Genomic DNA, 21243 nt, shown 5'->3' with positions numbered 1-21243 from the left:
TACAAAAATCTATACTTACAACACAGATCATTTTGAGATAATGATTCACATTATTAAAGAATTTATGTTTTTCAAAAGGATTCAGGACTCCACTAAAAAGCCATTTCCTCTAGAGCATACAACATAATTCAACTTTCAGAAATTCAGTTTCCACATAACTTTTTACAATATATCCCTTACATAAAGGTGGCTACATCTGCATTTCCATCTCACTAGTGAGGCCAGTATTCTGAAGAATATAAAACTGTGTTGATTCTTAGCGGGTCATATCATCTCCTCTTCATCTGTACAGTGAGATTTTCTGTCTTCCTCAGATACAAATTAAAAGTAAAGTGAGATTTGAAAAACCATATAAAGATTACAACAGCAAGTGCTGGGCTGACTGTGTAACAAATGAGAGAGGTTCTTATCAAGAGACAGGGAATGCATTCAGTCTTTAAGGTTTGAAATCAAAATACTGGGTAATGAATAATTTTTTGGACAAAGTTTAGTTCACATAAAGATCTTCACTAGAATATACATTTTGGAGAAAATCCAGTGTCTTTCATGCTTTTCCCGGGGAAAGAACTCTAATGCATTTATCAATGACTGTGACAGAAAACTTGTTTCATATGGGCGCTACTTGTGTAGGTGTCAAATAGTGTCAGAAACAACTTCTTGTTTGGGGAGGACACCTCATGCAGTCTTTTTCTGATGGCTAGACTAGGAAATGAAGATGCAAATTCTCCCCAAAATAAATTACTTTCTTTCTAGAGTGACAGGAAATTTAAATTCAGATATTACGTGCAAAGTAGAATTCTCTAATCTTAAATCTATCAATTTCCTACTTGCTGCTCAGAAGGTTGTTTAAAAAAAAACAACCAATAGAGTGCCAAGAACTTTAAGGAAATAAAATGTCACAGAGACAGTCAAATGAAGTGATTTATATTCTGTGTTGAGCAGGGCGATTCATCTTAGAATCTAGGCACAAGGGTGGTACACAGCAGTGAATTCTGCCAGGTCCATGCATTTGCCTTGTTTGCTGTATTACTCTAATAAAGATAATAGCTCATAGTTACATAATGATTTAAGGTCTAATGCACTCTACATACATGGTCTTATTTGATCTTCATAAGGACTGAGCTGATGTTCTGTTGTAGGGAAGAAAAACGAGAAGATAAGCAGTGAATTAGAGTTTTATTTTACAACTCTAATCGTTTACCATTTACGTGAAGTGCTTTCATCGAAGTTATTAGTACTAGTCAGTAAATTATAGCATTGGAATCCCCTGTCATATGTTATAATTGCATATATGGGGGCCTCAGGCTCAATTAAGATACTAAAAATACCTGCAATCAAGGAATTCAATAATTAATGAATTATTGTTCACAAAAAATAAAAACATTGGGTCTGATTTACGTAGGAGGCTAGGTGGTATAGCGGAAAAAGAATTAAAGACTTGGAGAAAACTTGGGATCTCATTTCAGTTCTGCTACTTACTAACTGTGTACAAACCATTTTACCTCTCTGTGCCCCCCAGTTTCTGATGATCTGTAAAATGATGGGGGTTATCAGACTAGGTGGCCTTTGAAGCCCCTTTCAGTTCTTGGGACTCTAATTGTCCTTCCTTTATGATGACAGACATCATATATCACATATACATGAGGCAGGTAGGCCCTCTTAGTGAACAAAAACATGTACCATATATATTTATCACAACGGTGCCTTTGTTTTTAAACAGTTGTCACTTACTTATCCTCTCTGGGAATTAATTTTGAGTTTACTTGCTCCGGTGTAACTTGTTTTAAAAACCTGTCATTGCTGAAGCATTTTCTGTTCATCTCTCTAAACCACTGGCCAAGTAAATAACCTATTTTCCCTCCAAAATCAGGAGTTCTTAACCCTCTTTGGGTCATGGACCACTTTGGCAGTCTAGTGAAGCCTATGGACCCTTTATCAGAATAAGGTTTTAAATTCATAAAATAAAGTACATGGGGTTACAAAGGAAAACAGTTACATTGGAATACAAGCATCAATGTTTCTTGTTAAAGTTCAGAGACTGCAGGTTAAGAACCCTTGTAAAAATGGAAACTAGATTTACATAATCAAAGGTTTCAATAAATATTGTGCCTGTGTAGTATCACCTCTTACAGTTTAATCATGAAACAAACTATGAAGCAAAATAAGGCTGTTGAACAATAGGTTGCTTTGGTGGGGGTTGGGGGGGCGGAGAGAGAATATTCAGAGGACTTCTTCCTGCTCAGTGCTCTGTAGCTGAAGGTTCTGGCCAGCATTCTGGGAGGCAGCTGTCTGGCTCAGGCGAGGGAGCCCTAGAATCTCCCAGGGGACTCATGTCCTCTAGGCTCGGCAAGCAGGGTACTTGCTGCAATAGTCCCAAGACGCTCCCAGGAGGTGCCACTCCTGTCTGCTGCAGGCCTTGCTCCCCCAGGACGGTGGCCAAGAAGTTGATGTACCTCATTGCTAGTCGCAGGGTTTCATTCTTGCTCAGCTTTTTATCTGGGGGGTGAGTGGGGATGAGCTTCCTCAGCCTGGCAAAGGCGCTGTTGACATTTTGCTGCCTCCACCTCTCCCTGGTGTTTGTGAGGATCTTCCTGGCCATCTTTGACTTCCTGGGGTGGGAAAAAAAAGATAGACCAGGAGAACCAAGCAAGAGGGCTGGCAGCTCTTCGGCAGCCTTGTGGGAAGATGTGCCAACCCCCAGTCCACCTGACGTGATTGTATTCATTGCTACTCCAAGTTAGCAATGGCTTCTATACAGACCCTCAATTCTCACTGTTTTCCCAGAGCTCCTGATGCCTGATGGACATCTTTCTGCCTACATGACTTTCTAGTACCTGAATTTTAAGTTCTTCAACTTGAATTCATCTGCCCCAAAAAACCTGCTCCTTCTACCAACTTCCCAATTTCTGTTAATGGCACCACCATCCTTTTAGTCATTCAGGCTCAAACCTTGAAATCCTCTTGACTCTTTCTTTCACCAGTCTCCCCACCCACTGCCAAAAACCTAAGTCCAGCCTTCGTCTTTTACCAACTAGACTATTGTAACAGCCTACTAAATGGTCTTTCTAACCGTAGTTTCTTCTCTATTTAGCTCATCCTTCACACTTCTGATGCCCCCTGTGTAATCTTCTTAACTCTCCACTTAGATCATGCAACTCTTCTACTCAAGAACATTATCTGGCTCCCCACTGCTTAGCTAGTGGCAGAGAGGGTAGATCACAGGGTTGTTGTTGTTGTTGTTTTAATTTTTTTCTATTTTATTTATTTATTTTTTGTTAGAACAACTAACAAAACATGGAGGGATTATGATTTTTAATGGTGGAAGGAGTAAAAACACCCATGATATTATGGATTTTTTAAAGCATTAAGGAAAAAAAGGTGGTGATAAAAGGAGATTTCCTAGAGTAAGGCTTCACTGTACTTGGTGCACATGTGTGAAGCCTGTAGCACTAAACTGAGAAAGGCAGATGCTCACCCAAGCACCATTATGCTCCGCTTTCTCTCTCTCTTTTAGTCTGTAGCAATCCCTCCATGCTAAGGACTGGGCGTTTCAAGATATAACATTTTCTTGGAGATGTAATCAGCATAAAATGAGATTCATGAATGAGCATTTGGTAGTCTGAACATGGATAGATTTTTTAAATCAGGGAAAACAAAATAATTATCTTTAAATGTTATTCTCTTCTTTTCCCCTCCTTTTCAGGGATAGGTTGAAATGTTTGATCAGTGATATCTAGACCATGGAAATCCTGGGTACTATATGGTCTTTTCATTAGAATATCCTGTTATACACAATAATAACCATAATTCCGAAGGACTCATGATGAACCATCCTATCCACCTCCAATGGGCTCGGAGTACAGGATTTTCTTTTCTTCTTTCCTACCCCTCCCCCTTTTTTGGACATGGTTAATGTGAGAACCTGTTTTGTCTCACTATGTATCTGTAACAATTTTGTTTTTCTTACCTTCTCAATGGGTAGGGGAAGGAGAGGAGGAAAAGAAAGGATTTGGAACTGAAAATAAAATTAAATGGAAAAAAATTAATTTAAAAATAATTTTTAAAAGAATCCCCTGTTACAGAAGCTTCTGCAGGGCTCACATGGCTGTGAGAATCAGTAATTTGGATGCAGCCTGATTTCATAATGTCTTTCTTTCTACCCTTCCATAATCATGCATACTGTGATGCAGGAAACACATTTTTACTTTTAACTATTCATATCACTTAATTTCTCAATGCTTCAGACAGCTCTAAGACACAGTAGAGGAATGACATCAGCAGAAAGATTTCCCACAAAGACAGTACCTCTACTGTGATGAAGTCACAGGTCTGGACCTCTCTTCCATTCCCCTCCTCCAAAATATAATCCTCTGGGACAGGGATTATAATTGCTACTTTGCACGTGAGGACACTGAAGCCCAGAGAAGGAGGTTAAGTGACTTGCCCAGGATCACAGAGTAAGTCAGTGGCAACTTGAACCCAGGTCTCTTGTCTCTTAATTTGATGGACTACCCATTACACTGAGTTGTTTCTCATGAGTCCAATACTCTCTTTGGATATCCTGGCTTTAGCTTGCACAGTAAACTTTTCCATAATTTTCCCCTTTTTCAAGTTTGATTCTTCAAGGCACAGATATGAGACCCAAGTCAGCTAAGCTAAGGGAAGGGTTATAAATAAACTCAATAGCCGCACGTTCCTAACCTGGCCTTGCTGGGATGTCCCCCTGGGAATTTAGGTAGGCCACTGGATCTTTTATGATGCACTTTCTACTCAGAGAGAATGGCCTGAGCAATGTCTGGTCACTCAATATTGGAGAAGACTAGATCTCCGAAACGCAAGGGCATTTGGGGCTCTTCATTATGGCAGAATGGATGAGTGGGAATTAGTTACTTCCTTTAAGACAGAATAAGGCAGCATCTTGGGGCCCCTCAAGGGGGCTGTTGTTTGGTAACGGTTCATTAAGTTAAAGGATTTTTTTAAAGGCAGAGATTTCCACATTGTGTTCCAGGGACCAAGGATGGGCCACAAAGTGCTTTCAAGTAGTCTATGGGCCAGTGCCTTGTACAATTCCTATATAACAATGATAATTTTTGTTTAGTCATTTTTCAGTCATGCCCGAGTCTTTGTGACCCCATTTAGGGTTTTCTTGGCCAAGATACTAAAGTGGTTTGCCATTTTCTTCTCCAGCTCATTTTTTTTTACAGATGAGCAAACAGAGATAAATAAGGTTAAGTGTCTTGCCCCTAGTCACATAGTGAATAAGCATCTGAGGCTGGATTCGAACTTAGGAAGATGAATCTTTTCTTGACTCCAGACCCAGTACTCTATCCATTAAGCCACCTAGCTGTCTAATGATAAGAACGGTAATTATCATTATTCTATCTAAACTTTACTTACCATTCCCAACTTGCTTTTTCAACCATTACCTCATCTCACAACAACCTGAGGTAAGTAATAAGTATCATTACCCCCATTTATGCATGAGGAAACTGAGGCTCCAAGAATATAAGTGACTAAGATATTTAAGATTCAAAATCTCAATGTCAATGTCTTGAGAAGCAGACAGCAGTATTACTCAAGGTCACACAGCTAGTAAGTGGCCAAGCTGAGATTTGAACTCAGGTCTTCTGCCTCTAAGCTCAATGTTCTTTCTGCTGTGACACAGCTGGATAATAAGACAATTCCCATAACTTGGTTTATGACAGGAATTCATCATCTTCCCTCATACAGGGAAATGAGGGCCTAAGGCAGTTACCCAGAAAATTGAGACTAAATCAAAACTACTTGCCTTTCTTATGAGGATAAATGCTTTAGCGCTCTCCTTTGAGCTATTGGATAAAAACCGTTCCTGGGAACTTCTCTTTATACTCCCCGGACATCAGAACACCCTAAGAACCGATAAGCTGGGCAGGGGAATGAGAACAATTTAAATCATCAGATGTAACAGTCATAGAATGCAAATTCATTTCATTCATCTGGAGTTGAAGGAACTGCTCCATGGAAAATCTTCTTCTATAACCCAGCTCCTCACCAACAAACCTTTCAATGAATTGAACAAAAGTCAAACTTTTCACCCATCTCTCTCTCCACAAATGGGTACTCCCATGGCCAAAAGTCAAGCCTTTGTACTTTGCAGTTACTCAAGGCAAATCCCACTTTAATACTGTTTCTAAATCACAGGTGATGCACTGGACTTGGAGTCCAGAAGATATCAGTGCAAATGTAGCTCCAGACACTTACTAGCTTAACCCCTGCTGGCCTCCATTTCCTCATCTACAGTGAGAGATAATGATAGCAACTACCCTTCAGGATTATTGCGAAGGTCAAATGAAATAATAATTTAAAGCACTTTGCAAACCTTAAAATACTATATAAACATTAGCTATTAAATGAATATGAATTCATAGTGAAAATACACATTTAAAAGCCAGTTGAACAATTAGAGAGGTACAGAAACATAGGGGAGAAGTTGCAGTATTCATAGGGCATGTCTACTTTCCCTATCTAGGGCAAGCCTAGTGTATCAGGGCTATTTATTTATTTAATGCAAGGATTTCCAGAGCATGATCCAGTGACCACTAACTGGTGAGCCCTGGGGCTTTTCCAAATGTTCTGTGTGGGGATTCTTGTGGCATTCCTAGGACAACACCTATCCTTTTCAACATAGCATAAGTGATAGGAGAGGCGTACCACTCCAAGATCTGGCCTTAGAGTCAGGATTCAAGTCTCATCTCTAACACCTACTGGCTATGGAACTATAGGCAAGTCACAGGTAGTACTCTGGACAACTAGTTCTCTGTAAGGTAAGTGCCAACATGCATAAGGAGAGGTGGCTTCCTCACCCACGCATTTCCTCTAACAATGAAATCACAGGCCCAGTCCCTATCTCTATGTATAGACTCCACAAGATTCAGAGAAAGTCAGTAAGAGAAAATAAAGTCTATGCCAATTACTCTGCAGTTGTCTAAAAATCAGGTAGTCATATATAGGTCATTAGGTGTCTCAGTCTCATAATATGAATTGGTGGAGGGAATTTTTTCATTGGGAATGCCTTACATTAGTGAAATCACAGGATTGAAAAAAAATAGAATGTTAGACTTCGAGTGGGCAAGACCTGAGTTCAAATTCCACTTAAGATATTTACTACCTATAACCCAGCACCAATCTCTTGGTCTCAGAGAACTGTAGGACTCTAAGATCTACTAATAGATGGGTTCCATCTGTGTTGGTGGAGTTCCTTATGCTCATGAAGTCCCAGATCCTCTAGGTGCTTCATATAACTTTATTGTAAATTTAATTACAATTTCAATAAAAAAAATAAACCAGTGCCTGTAACTTTGATTATTAATAACCAATATCCTGGGAAGATTCAGAGGCTCTCCCCTTTTCCTAAATTCCTCATTTTAAAAAGTTCCCTTTTTTGAAGGACATTACGGATACTTCTTCCACTAACTGTGTGGCCTTGGAAGCTTGCCCTTCCTGAGCCTCATCTGCAAAATAAGTGTTGGACTAGGTTCTCTGCTCTGATTCCAAGACTCCAAAACTCAAATGAAAGCATGATTCATCTGGTCCCAATGATGCAGAAAAACTTAGTCATGTCCTCTCATGAGCTTACCACAAGAAATCCATACAACCCTGTGATGACCTTCTTCCTGTCAGCTTGACATTGTGTGTTTGAAGATCTGAATCCCAGATCTGCCACCTATTAGCTAGGTGAACTGGACATAGCTCTGGGCCTGTTTTCCCATCTATAAAATTAGAAGTAGGGACTAGATGGCTTCTGACTGTCCCTCCAGTTCTAAATCCATGATGCTAAAGTCCTTTCCTGCTCTAATCTGCTATAAACTTCATCTTTACACAAAGAACAGAGAAAGACCACCATACTGAGCAGATATAGGGTCTGTATGCAACTGCAAAGCTTTTCATGGTGGTTAAGTGGAGGAACCAAGGGAGAAACTAGTGGTTCAGTTTAAGAGGGGCTTACTACTCTGAGCTTAGTGACTCCAAGCAGTTTAGGGAATGGACTGTATAGATCAGCTAAGGGGTTTGGGGTAGAGGTAGGAAGGGGAACAGTCATTAGTTCCATATTGTCATTCGTTATGTATAGAACAGAAAGGAAATAGGAGGGTTGTTGTACTTGAGGATTCTTTTCCTATTATTTTAAATTTTCTTTTTTATGGGAATGTATATTTTGGTGTTGCCTACTTATAAGGATAAGACAATTTTTAAATTATGTGTGTGTGTGTGTGAATGTGCATGGTGGTAGGCAAACACTAACATTCATATTCCTGTAAAAACAATTAAAAATAACAAGAAAAGAAATACTCGAGCTTATTGTTTATTGAATTAACTAAAATCATTTTTATTTCATTCATTTAAAAACAATATATTTAGTGCCTACCATATTATAAATTTAATTACCTGATTCCTTTAAGCTTTGTTAAGACTATCAAATCTTTTTCTAGTAGGAGAGAAGTGTTTATATTTGGCATAAAGGTGATACTACCTTGTACTATTATATATACATATATTATATATACATACACATACACATATACATATACATACACATATGCACATACACACATACACATACAGTATATATACATATATCTAAAATAGGATTTTGTTCTCCTTCCTGCCCCAGCTCAGTTGAAATAATGGCGGAGTAATGAGGTGTTAATGTATTAACAAGGTAACTCCCAGTCTTCCTTTTACAGAGATGTAAATATGTCCCTGGAGTAAATTAAATAGAGTAGCAACAGTGGACTAGTGAGAATTGGACACAGCTTTGCAGGGTCTTAAATATCTAGGAACTGCTCAGTATTTCAAGGAAACAGACCCATGTGGGGAAAAGCAGGTAATTTCTATCTCCTCATCACCACCCCACCACCATTAGTGATGGAATCTAGTAGCAACTTGCTGAGAGACACCCTATCTATCAATTCAATGATTCATTAATTCCAAAGAGTTTGAGTCACAATTGCAATAATAAAGACATGAACTCCAGAGAGACCTGGATAGGAAAAGCAGTTGCTCAAGGGAGAAGGCAGCTTTGAGAGCTAGGATCCTTGGCACTAAGGAAGAGACCTGGCTAGGAACATGAGAAAGAGCTTGCCATAGCCAATGAAAGTCAAGCTATGGAGGGGAGCAGACCTTTCAAAGTCAACTGAGCCACCTTCCCAACAGAGATGCTGCACACAGGTTCTTTGCTTAAAGATGAAGCAAGAAAATACTTCTAGGATTCACAACCTAAGTTATGAATTACTTTGCTGCATTTATCACCATCATACTCTAAATTTGAACTCATTCTTCTCATGGATGCCATGTGTATCTGTGGGAGAGTGAGTCCCAAAATTCTGTGAGGAATATTTTGTAGCTACTGCTTTTAACAATGTCATCATAGTAAATGCTTTTGCTGGGAGGTAATTGTGTTTAGTGGCTTCCCTATAAATGAAACTAGAAGACAATCAATCAATGCTTAAGAAAGCCACTACAGTGGTGTGGGCTCATGAGCTATAGTTTTAGCCTTAAGTCTCCACAGTGTTATCCCTGGGACCTGAGATAGCGGCCACACTCCTGGAACCCAACTTGTGAAGGTGAGTGTAAGCTGGAGGACTACTGAAAAAGGGGTGCTATGTATAACAAGCACATGTTATAATCTAAGTGTGAATATGCATATATACTTATGTTTCTAAATTCTTTAAATTAAATTTCTTAAATTCTTATTTTCTTCTATCAAGTTTAAATTTATATGATGCTTTATGGTTTTAAATGATTTCATAAATATCATCACAAAGACCCTGTGAGGCAAGCAGTATCAGTATTATTATCTTTATTTTATTGATAAGGAAACTGATGTTCATGGAGGTTAAACGACTTGTCCAAAGTCAAAGAGCTAATGATAGGTAGGCTGTCTATCCGATTCCGGGTCATAATATGTGCAATTGATTTTCTTCATGTCTTTTGTTTTTCTCGCAAAAAGACTAGATCAATCTCTTTTGAGTACTTGGGCATTTCTTTACAGGGCTAAGGTCCTGTATAGTTTCATCGCTCAATGAAATCACCACCGTGTCTTCCATAAAAAGGAGAGTCTAGAGAATTCTGCTGATGGCCGAGAATTTCTTTTTAATTTGGACTTTGTTAAGGACGCCATCAGTGTCACTGGTGAATAATTTAGGTAAACATATATCTCCTTGTTTTATAGCATGCTTGGAATAGAAAATGGGAAATACTAAGAATCATATGATTCTGCAGACCATCTCCAAACATCGATTTAATTATTGGCCCTCCAAAGTTTATCCAACCACCAATGGATATATCTACTACTGAAGGAATCGAGAATCAATCAATGCTTATGAATCAATGTTTATTGATTGCTTTATATAAAGAATTCATAGGTAAAAGAAAAAAAGGAGGACAAGTTCTTCTGGACAGAAGAATAGAACGGTAGAAAGAACTGGTTTCAGTAAGTATCCAAAAGGAAAAAATCACATCCTTTAATGGATCATTAGATAATCTCACCTTACAGTGTTCACGATGAGCATACACTAGGATTGCATGAAGAAAATTATAATAGTCTACCAACATCTATCGTAGAAGATTAAGAAGCAGAAAAATTCTTTGAAAAGCTAAACAAGATCTTCCAGACCTTGTAGAATTATAGACGCCCACAGCGAGATCAGGGCCCCTGTAGTCTAAGCCATACCTAAATAAGAATTCCTCTATACAGGGATTGGTAAACTACAGCCAAATCTGACCCGCCCCTATTTTTGTATGGCCTATGATCTAAGAATTGTTTTGACAGTTTTAAATGATGTTTTATTGTATTTGAAATAAAATTTTATTGTATTTAGAAATGTACAAATCATTCTTAATTTGAGTTGGGGGGATAGGATTTGGGATGAGGCTATAATGTGCAAATCAACAGCAAACCTCACAAGTGATCATACAACTTGTGCTTTATGTAATACCTCATTAGGAAGCTTTCCTAACATCATATATATAATTTCCTATTTATGACTTCTAATCAATAACCCAGAATAATAGATCTATAAATGGAAGGAATATTAGAAGTCATTTGGTCCAACCCCCAATAGGTGAGAACACTGAGGCCTGTGGGAATGAATGCCCAAAATCACACAGGTCATATCAGAGGCGACATAGAAACCTATATTTTCTAATTACAGAGGTAGAATTCCTTTCATTGTATCAAGTCTTATCATTCCTCCACATGATCACCTTTAAAATGTTTGAAAACCACTACCACGTTTCCTGTTGAGTCTTTTCCTCTCCAAACCAAGCATCTCTAGTTCTTTCAAGTGATCCTCATATGCCATGATCTCAAGGCCCTTTGCCATCCTGGTTGTCATTTTTGGTATCCTTCCTAGGTTGTCAATGTCGTTCATCAAATCCTTCATTCATACTGAGCATGTTGCTCTATATGATCAGGCCTCCTTAGTCCTGACCATGATGATTCTTAATGCAGCCTAAAAATCACCTGATGTATACCTTGATTCTTAGTGACTTCAACATGAAGACCCAAAGCACATTTTGGTCCAGCATGAAGAAATAAAAGAAGCTGGAAGTCAAACATATCTATCAGCACTTTTAAAACACATTTTTCATCATGGATAACAGCAGAGCCATGCATGGCCTCTAACTTCTCACTCCCTGATGTGCCATAAGGAAAAGCAGAAATGGCACTAAAAGGGATAGAGACTAGAAAAACAACAACAGAGCCAGCCCAAGTATGCCTGGGGAAAATGTGTGCTGGAAGCAACCTAATTTGTAAAGAACCGAATGATAAAAATGCAAGATATCTGAAAGTGGGGGACAAAGTCAGATGATTGGCAAAAAGGCAATTGACAGAACACCAATAACTCACCAACCCTATCCATACTCTCTTATATCTATGAAATAACTGAAAATGATTAATGTGTGTATGAATTTTGTCCTTGATGAAAATATGAAGATGGAACAGGAAGACTTGCAAACAATTTTCTATAGCAGACCTTATCATTATAGTCACACAAATGACAGAAAGATGCAGAGAATTCAAGACTCACAGTGCTTATTATCTGTTGACTAAAAAATAGCATTTGACTCAAAAGAACAAAACTGTTCTCCTTCAACAAAATATTGCATGCTAAGATTATACATGATTTCTTGATGGGTTCAGCCTCATAAATAACTTGTTCAGTGGGCCTCTGGTTATCAGTACCAACCGAGGTATAAGACAGAGAAATATGAACATAGCAAAAGTGTTTGACACAATCATAGATTTTTCTGCACATAGGCTATGTGGAAGTTGGATTCTATAAAAATGGAAAGATGTTCCTGTTTGCAAATGACATTGTACTGATTGCATCAGGACCTCCATAATGAGACTGACAATTACACTATAGAGTATGACCAACGATCCACACAGAAAATATTAAGTGAATAAAAAATACCTATTAAACCAGCCTATGAGGAAGAAAGGAAGGAAAGGAGGAAGGGAGAGAAGGAGGAAGAAAGGAAGAGGAAGAAAAAAGAATGGAAGGAAGGAAGGGAGGGAAGAAGAAGGGGAAGAAGGGAGAGAGGAAAGAAGGAAGAGGAAGGAAGGAAAAGAGGGAGTGAGGAAGGGAGGGAGGGAGGAAGGAAGGGAGGAAGGAAAGAAGGAAGGAAGGAAGTGAGGGAGGGAATGAGGGAAGTAGGAAGGAAGGAAGGAAGGAGGAAGGGAAGGAGGGAGGTGTTTTGCCCAGAGAAAACATGTGGGAGGAAGCCATAGGAGAACAGGGACTGTACTCAAGTATTTTAAGACCCCTATGTTGAGGAAGGATTAATTTACTTTGTTTGCCCCAAGAGGACAGAATGAGGAACAATGGATGGCAGTTAGAAGATGATTTTGCCTCAATCAAGAAATGATTTCCTTCTGAGGGAAAGCCTGATCTCTACAAAACTTCCAGAACTCTTGGGGTTCTCCCCACAGGGATTGGAGATCTTGGGTTGGCTGGAAATCAATTCCTCACCTTTGGTGAAAAAAATGAACTGTCCTGGGGAAAAATTCATCTGGGTTCCTAGAAAAATAGGGTGCCTAAAATATTTAGGGGAGAGTGTAAACGGGGAGGATTTGAAAAACTTCGTAATAAGAGGAACCATTCAAAAGTGGTAGGCTACATTTTAAAGATTAAGAAACTAAGGCTTGGAGAGACTACTGCAGTTAGTAGTGAGTTTCTCATCACTAGGAGTCTTCAAGTAGATGACGATGGATGACTACTTGTGATTTGCAGTGGGAAAGGGTCCTCTTCCCACAACAGCTGATTAGATGACCTCTAGCCATTATATCTTACTGCTTCATTTAAAGAAGGTTTAAAACACAAACTAGCCTTGAGATTCTATGATTCTTAGAAACAGTCAACTTCCCTGTAGACAAGAAATATCCCCCGACCTCCCCCACAGATGGCTCATTAGCCAATAAACCAGCCCAATTCACCCAAAGTCACCCAAGCACTGATGGGGCCAAGCCCACTGAGTACTGAAGGATCAAGTCAAGCCAGGCAGAAAAGTGGACTGCCTGGAATCTGTTAGCCCTGCTACTTCCTCAAGCTCCCCCTCCCCACTCTCCCCTTAGAGAGAAAAGAAGGTTAAATAAGCAGGCCAAATGCAGATCAAGACCCTATTATACAGAAGATTAAGAAATGCTGGGAGCAGATGAAGACCTCTCTCAATAGTAGGAGCTCTGCAATCTCCGCTTAAAGCTATGCAGATTGTAGGCAGAAGGGAGGCCTCAGACACAATTCACCATTCCTCACCCCTCCCTCCCCTCCCCACACAAAACAGGGCTCTCAGCTTGGACATTTGGACATTCCGAAGCAAATGGCTATTGGAGCAGCAGTAATATTCTGGGGCTGTTAAGGAGGCAAGCTTAAATCTACTCCACTTTTGGGATATGGGGTTTTCTTAATTGGCATTTTAGCATGTGGTGGTGCCTAGTTTCCCATGAGAGCTCAATAAGCTATTAATATTTTATTAACAATGATCACATTTATTATATATCAATGTATTAGTATTTTACATATATTAATTTTGAATGTTTTATTTCACTGAAATTTCTATGTTAATTTTAAAGCAACTCTTCTACAATTTTATATTAGTTTGTTTGCAATACCTTCAATTCATTTATCCAAAGAGTGGAGGCAAAAAAAAATTTCCTTTGGCATAAAATACTTTTAAAAACTGACTAAGTAGGTTAAAAGGTCATTATTAAATAAGATGTACTTCCCTCACAACAAGTCTGTAGGTTAGGTAGAATAAATATAACAGTCATCCCAATTTTACAAATTAGTAAAGTGAGGCTCGGAAGGGTGAAAGTCAATTAAATTAAACAAACCTCTATTAAGTGCCTATTATATTGAAACACTCCCATTACGATTTTCCCCCCAACCAGAAACTGCTTTGATTTACTTTGTAGATTTTAAATCTTACTTATTTGTGTAAGTGAAGCTCTTCCAGGATTGGGTGGCTTTATTTTCTTCAAAATAGAAAGCAAGCTGGGAATTTCTTCAGCACCTGGCACGGTGACTGGAATATAGTAGTTGCTTTTTTAAAAGTTGGGTTGAATTGAATAATCAAATGTGTACGTGATAGGTCTCAGAGAGTCAAAAGGAGAAATGAAAGAGCCCTTGCCACCAAGACCTGTCCATGGTCCTACTACCAAGAAGAAGTAAGAGTCAGGACTTGAACTGATGGCTCTTAGCTCCTTATCCAATGGCAGTTCCCCTCTACTTACTTCACTGTCTCATTTAAAGGAGAGTTAAAACAGTAGCCTGTAAGAAGTGGTTTGTATAACTATGGATATAATCTGTTTATATTGATGTAACAGACAATGCCTATTTTTCTGTTTGGCAGAATGACAAGTTCACAGCTGCCTTGAAAATTTCACATAATACTTTTTTTTTAAACAAATGCATTACAAGCCAGTTTTGGAGTTAGGAAGACCCAGATTAAAGTCCTAATCCTTACATATACTACTACCTTGTCAAGTTAATTTTTCAATGCCCCAGGCAACTCTCTATGGCTATAAGCTATAAACAAGATGCCAATCTGTTTCAGCATTAGTAGATGACAGTTTAATTTCCAGTTTGACTCACATGTCCATTAATCTGTTCCCCATTGAAAATGAATTTCTAATTTGACAGATGTCATAGAGATCGAAGATTTGGAGCTAGGAGGAACTTCAGAAGGAATCTAGTCCAGCTCTCTCATTTTACAAATAAAGAAACTGAGGCCCAAAAAAGAGCAAGTGAATTGTCTAAGATCACATAGGTAGTAAGTGGCAGAAATGAGATTTGAATGAGATCAGGTCTTCTGACTTCCAAAACCAGTTTTCATTCCATTGTGCCATACAGTCCATTAATATTTTCAGGTATAAGTTTTATGTAAGAGCAAGAATTTTAAGACCTTGGCCCAGACAGTACCAGGCTCACCACTTGTACTGATGAACACGTTTATTTTAGGCTATCTTCACTCTAGATTGAATATTGAAAATATTAACGGTGTAAGAATTGGCCCCTATAATCTAGGATCACCCTACTTTTTTAAGCTTATATTATTTTCTATCATCTGACATTATATCATATCCTATTATGTTATATTAAACTAAACTACATTATACTATATTCACATATTATATTGTATTTCTCTCACCCCCTTTAGTGTGTTGTCTTCCCCCATTAGAATGTGATCTCCTTGAGGGAAGAGACTGTCTTTCTTTTTGTTTGTGTTTGTATATCCAGAGCTTACCATGAGACATAGTAAAAGCTTAACAAATGCCTGTTGCCTTCTCCTTATGCTAGACTATTAGATTACATGTATATATTATGTTATGTTACATTACATTGTGTTATATTTATAATATATAGCATTTAAATTATATTGTTTTACATTATATTACATTGCATTATGTTATACTATTATATTACATGTATGTCATGTTGTGTGTGGTGTCATGCACATCACGTGTGTGACATATGTGTTATACAATACTAATTATGACTGTTGAACCCTAAAGACCAGTAGGCTTTTGCATCTGGAACCTCCTATGTGTGTTTCTCCCCTTATTAGAATGTGAGCTTCTCAAGAACAGGGTTGGTCTCACTTTTCTGTTATTTTCTGTGCTTATGCAGTGCTTTCTGTAGTGTGTAAGAAACATTGTCATTCATTCATCATACCTCTGCGCTTTAGTCAAACCTATCTATTCCTGGTCCCTGCAAATGTACTCTGTGATCTCTTGCCTCTGTGCTTTGTCCTTTTGACTAGAATGCCTTCCTTGCCCCTCTTCATATCTTCCAGAAAGCCTGCCTTCCTTCCCTTCCCCCACCCAGGAATGACATTCTCCCTAAAAACTCATGAAACCCTTAAGATTTGAATTTCTCTAATGAACTTCTCTGTGGAAACAAGCACAGGATTTAGTATGAGATCCTAGCTTTGCCACAAAGTAATAACAGCTAACATAAATATAGAAATAGAGCTTCCAGAGTAGCAAGGCAACTTTATATACCCCCATTCTCTCATTTGATCTTCACATCCAGGCTAAAGGGTAGGATTACTATCCCTACTTCAGGAGGTAATGACTTGTTCAAGACCACATAACTACTAAGGGTCAGAGGCAGGTTTTGAACCCAGATCCTACTGACCTCAAGCCAGTGGACCATGAATATCTCAGCAATTACTGCCTATGTGGCCTTAGGCAAGTGACTAAATCTCTGTTTCCTCATCTGTAAAACTATTGAATTAGATCAGAGTTGTCAAATGTGTGAGGCCTGAACCAGGTTGGAAAATAGTAACACAATAAATAAAAATATAATAGAACCTAGATAATGTCAATAAGTGGTTTTCTAAGTCAGTATGTGGCCCCGTGGATCCTTGAGAATGGTTTAGTGGCCCCCATTTCTATTTGAGTTTGACACTGCTGGATCAGATGACAGCTAAGGTCATCGCTAGCTCTAAATCAAAGATCCTAATGTTCATTATATTATTCATTCAACATGCATTTGTTAAATGCCTCTTAAATGCCTATTATCTCACAGAACCCAGCACAGTGTTCTAAAACCTGTATGAGATTAATGGATAGTTGTTGTGTGATGTGCATAGGAAGCAGCTTGGCACAATGCTACATTCAGAGTCAAGAAGATCTGAGTTTAAATCAATAACTAAATGATACGGACAACTGACATCTGCTTTGGTTGAGGCACTACCCACCGTCAATGAAATCATCGGCCCTTAAAATATGTATGTAAATTGTATCTCAAATATGAGACTCTGGGTTTAAATCAATAAAACATAATGGGAGGAAATCAGCAATGCTACAGTTTCTTCCCCCCACTCCCTCCTCTGTTTAATATTGGTAACTGGCTGAATTACTTGTCAATCAGAGGGCTGGGGCTGGGAAGATATTTGTATTTAAGCTTCTCCATGTTAAAGGAAGTTGTTTAACTCCTTAACTAAGTTGAGGCTACCACCAGCAGAAATCTTTTCTAAATCACATGGGGAGACAGGATGAGGCTGTATGAGTTCATTTTCTGAGAGGCTCACTTTGTGGGACTACCAGAGACAGAAAAAAAAAGGGGAAGCAAAAACAAGGAGGTTTGTAAAATTCCATTTGTGAGAAGTAGGTTCTTTGTGGAATGTTCAGAGAGTGATTAGGACAATATGCCAATGAAGCAGTCAGAAGCTGCCTACTGATTTCTGTTTTGCCTCATGAAGTTAGGAATTTAACCTACTGAAAAAAAAATCAGAAGGGAGAGAGAGTCAAGGCACAGGGGTTAAGATAAAAGCTATGCTTAGGTTTTCCAGAATTTGTCTGTTTTAGTCTGGACTTCAGAGGCTACAGCATGGTACAGCAGAAGACACAAACTTGGAGCCATAAGACCTGAGCGCAAGTCCCAGCCCTGTCATTTATTACCTGCGTGACCTTGGGCAAGTCACCCTCTCTAGGCCTCAGTTTCCCCACATGGAGTATTAGAAAGGTGGATTAGATGACCCCTAGACTAGAGACCAAAGTTCTTTCCTTCCTTGAGAACTGCATATATGTGTTTAACAGTTGATAAACAAGGTCAACAAATTCTTTGATTCAATAAATTCAAAGATGGTCAGAGCTCAAAGGACCTTTAGAGATCTCCCCTAGGTCAAGATTCCTGACGACCAGAGAAGGGACAATGTTTGTTCCAGCTAGTTGGTGACTTCCAAGTCAGTGTTCAGTGACAGCCTCTTCATTTAAAAGTTAGGCACATAGGACTAATTTCAAAGCCTTCTGCTCATGCGGAATTCCCTGTACAGAAACTGTCTCCCCCAGTGCAGATTGGCAAGAGTCCTTTTAGAACAGGGATTCCTAGCCTTTTTTGTGCCACAGATCCCTTTGGCAGTCCAGTGAACTCTATGGGTCCCTTCTCAGAATAGTACTCTTAAAAAATTGAAGGAAATGTTAAGTCTCAGAGGTTAGGGAAAATAAAGATGCAATTTTTCTGCCTTCCAAGTTCATTAATGCCCTAAGTCTATCCACAGAGTTGCAGGAGAATCCGAAGAGGCTAGGCTCAAAATACCTATTTTAAGAGAATTGCCTGGGGGCACCAAGAGATTTGGTGAATTTTCGATGGTCACACAGCTGGTCTGGGGCAGGACTGGAAATCAGGTTTTCCCCATTCTTAGGCTCTATCCACCAACCCACTGGTGCTGCTCATGTCAGTGATAAACTATAATACTAATAACCCACAATTACATAGTACTTTAAGATTTGCAAAGAACTTTCCTCACAATAAATCCTGTAGGGAAGGCAATTCAAAGATTTTTATTACCTCTTTGCAGATAAGAAAACTGAAGCTCATAATAGATTATGAGGTGACTTCCCCGAAGTCACACAGCTAATAAGTGTTGGAGTAAGGATCTGAACTCAGTTCTTCTTACTGTGAGTCCAGCCCATAAATCTAAAATATTTGTATCACAAATACTGATATCAAAACAAAAGTCCAGGAGCTCAAGGTCAAGGCTCTACTATTGTGCTCCCAGTACAAGGAAGCCAATGATGTTTGATACAAAGGATGGGTAGGGGTGCTTTCTATTCTATTCTTCCTTTTTCCTAGTCACTCAGTTAACTTACAGAGCAACCAGGTAGGGTTCCTAGTATCTTCTTATAGATGCCTATCACTTTTCTTAGTATTTTTTTTAAACAGGAAATAAGAAAAGCATGGAGGATAGAGATTTATCAATTTATTCTATATCTCAGGCAAATAGCTCTCTCATTCCTAGCCCAGAATGTAGCTTTGTGCTGGGATTTATTAGATTCATACATCTGTATGCTCCCTACAGGCAGGGCAAGCCTGTCCTTGAATGGCATGGCTCTGAATGCTGGAATTCTCTACGGGGAAAGCAGAATGAACCTCTCTAGGTTGAAGAGTAATTGGAGATGAAGAAAGACAGGAGGGCAAAAATGAGTGAAAGCTGATCTTGAAATGCACTTGTCCCTGGCCTGTCTCCTTTCGGCTTATTACCTCTGTTTACCTTTGTTTGATAGTTCACTTAGCTGCTCTTAGGACAGCTGCAGGCTGCAGTATGAATATGGATCTCTGGCACACAGCAAGATAGCTCTTTGTTAAAGTTTAATATCTGCTTTTAAAAGATTCCTTTAGGGAAGAACCAGCTGCCATTATATCTAATTGCTTAATTTCATTTCTGAAATCAAACGGCGAGTTTAGTTAGGAGGACAAAAAGTATTCCCCACTGGCCCATAGGCACCGCATGGGGATGTCATTGGCATAAAAGATGAGAAATTCAAATGCATTTTTTTATGAGAATGAGATGAATTTGTACCATCCCCACAAAACTGCCTACAAATTATAGACTCCAAGCATATGCACATTCACAGTCTTTCTTAATCAAAGTCATCCCCAGGAACCAAACATCCTCTTCCCTACCCCCACCAGCCATCCCACCAAAAAGTCAGTGTCACTTTTAAAAGATGGACAAAGGTGACCCTGGCTATTAATACTTACACAGCCCTAAGCCTGCCTGGGTGCTAAGTTGGTTTAAGTTTTTTATTAATTTTGAACTTTTAGAAAATTGAACCCATAGATAAAAATCCACCTCAAAATACGATCCAGTTAGATTTGAGTAATAATAACAGGATTATTTATGAATTGTTAGTAATAATGATGTCAAGAATGAAAACACATTTCCATATCTAATAATAATAGATAGCATTTTTATAGCTCTTTAAAGTCTGCAAAGGGCTTTATATATGTTATCTCAGTTGACCTGATTCGAACATTTCTGTAATAGAGAAAAGATAAGAGTTGTGAATCCTTTTCTCACAAGGACCCTCACAGGGAAGTAAGTAGGAAAAACCATTTCATAAACTTGTGGTAAAGTTAACTACAGGGCTGGAGGATGCTGTTCCTTGGATATTCCCACCTGCCCTCTGTATTCAGTCATCTGTAGGCAGTCTCAGGACACAGAGTGCTCCTGCCTTTCTCCGCTAACCCTCTCCTCCCCATGCCTCCCCATCCCCCTACCCCCCACTGCTCTATCCCCACCTAGCCCTCATAAACAAAATTTTCTGCCTTTCCCTTTCCCTCTGGCACCTCGAAAAGTCCTTACCACTTACTTTCCCAAACCCAGGGAGCTGCTGGGGAATCAGAGGCAACTGCTGCGTTTCCCAACGGAGCAGGAGGGTCGCCTACCTCTGCTCTGCACTCCCTTGGCCTGGCCACTTGGGCTGCTGTAGCTGCAGCCAGCTACTCCTGGCTGCCTCATTTATAGGATTCGAGCTCCTTTGTCTGGCGCGTGTCACCACTAGTCCCAGGCAATCCAGGCAACTCGCTTTGCATCTCCCTGGAGATTCCAGGCTCCTAGTATCCCCTGTTCATCTTACCACCCCCTTCCTTTGCTGCCATTGCTGTGGGGTTGCTCTCTGTCTCTGTCTCTCTGTCTCTGTCTCTGTCTCTCTTTGTCTCTCTCTGTCTCTCTCTGTCTCTCTGTCTCTCTCTGTCTCTCTCTCTCTCTCTGTCTCTCTCTCTTTCTGTGTCTGTGTCTCTCTCTATCTCTCCTGAAGAAATAGTAGCTACATATTAGGCTGAGAAAGCAGTTGGGGGAACCACTGGCACTGGGAAACAGAGCTAGATACCCCTATTCTTAGATCGAGAAGCTGTGTTTGTGCAAAAGGGACATTCGGAGAACCATCCACAAGGAAGAGAGGAATTCGTTCAC

General features: G+C 39.3%; 1 protein-coding gene across 1 annotated transcript; it reads right to left on the bottom strand.

Moving 5' to 3' along the window:
* Positions 1-2239: 2239 nt before the first annotated feature.
* TAL2 (TAL bHLH transcription factor 2) lies at positions 2240-2599 on the bottom strand. Its single transcript, XM_036737599.1, has one exon. The coding sequence runs from the start codon at positions 2597-2599 to the stop codon at positions 2240-2242; it is 360 nt and encodes a 119-aa protein (XP_036593494.1).
* Between the last annotated feature and the right edge of the window lie 18644 nt (positions 2600-21243).

Source organism: Trichosurus vulpecula, chromosome 9, assembly GCF_011100635.1.
Source record: "Trichosurus vulpecula isolate mTriVul1 chromosome 9, mTriVul1.pri, whole genome shotgun sequence".
Taxonomy (NCBI): Eukaryota; Metazoa; Chordata; class Mammalia; order Diprotodontia; family Phalangeridae; genus Trichosurus; species Trichosurus vulpecula.
The sequence above is the reverse complement of the archived record's forward strand: the minus strand, read 5'-3'. Positions and strand labels throughout refer to the sequence as shown.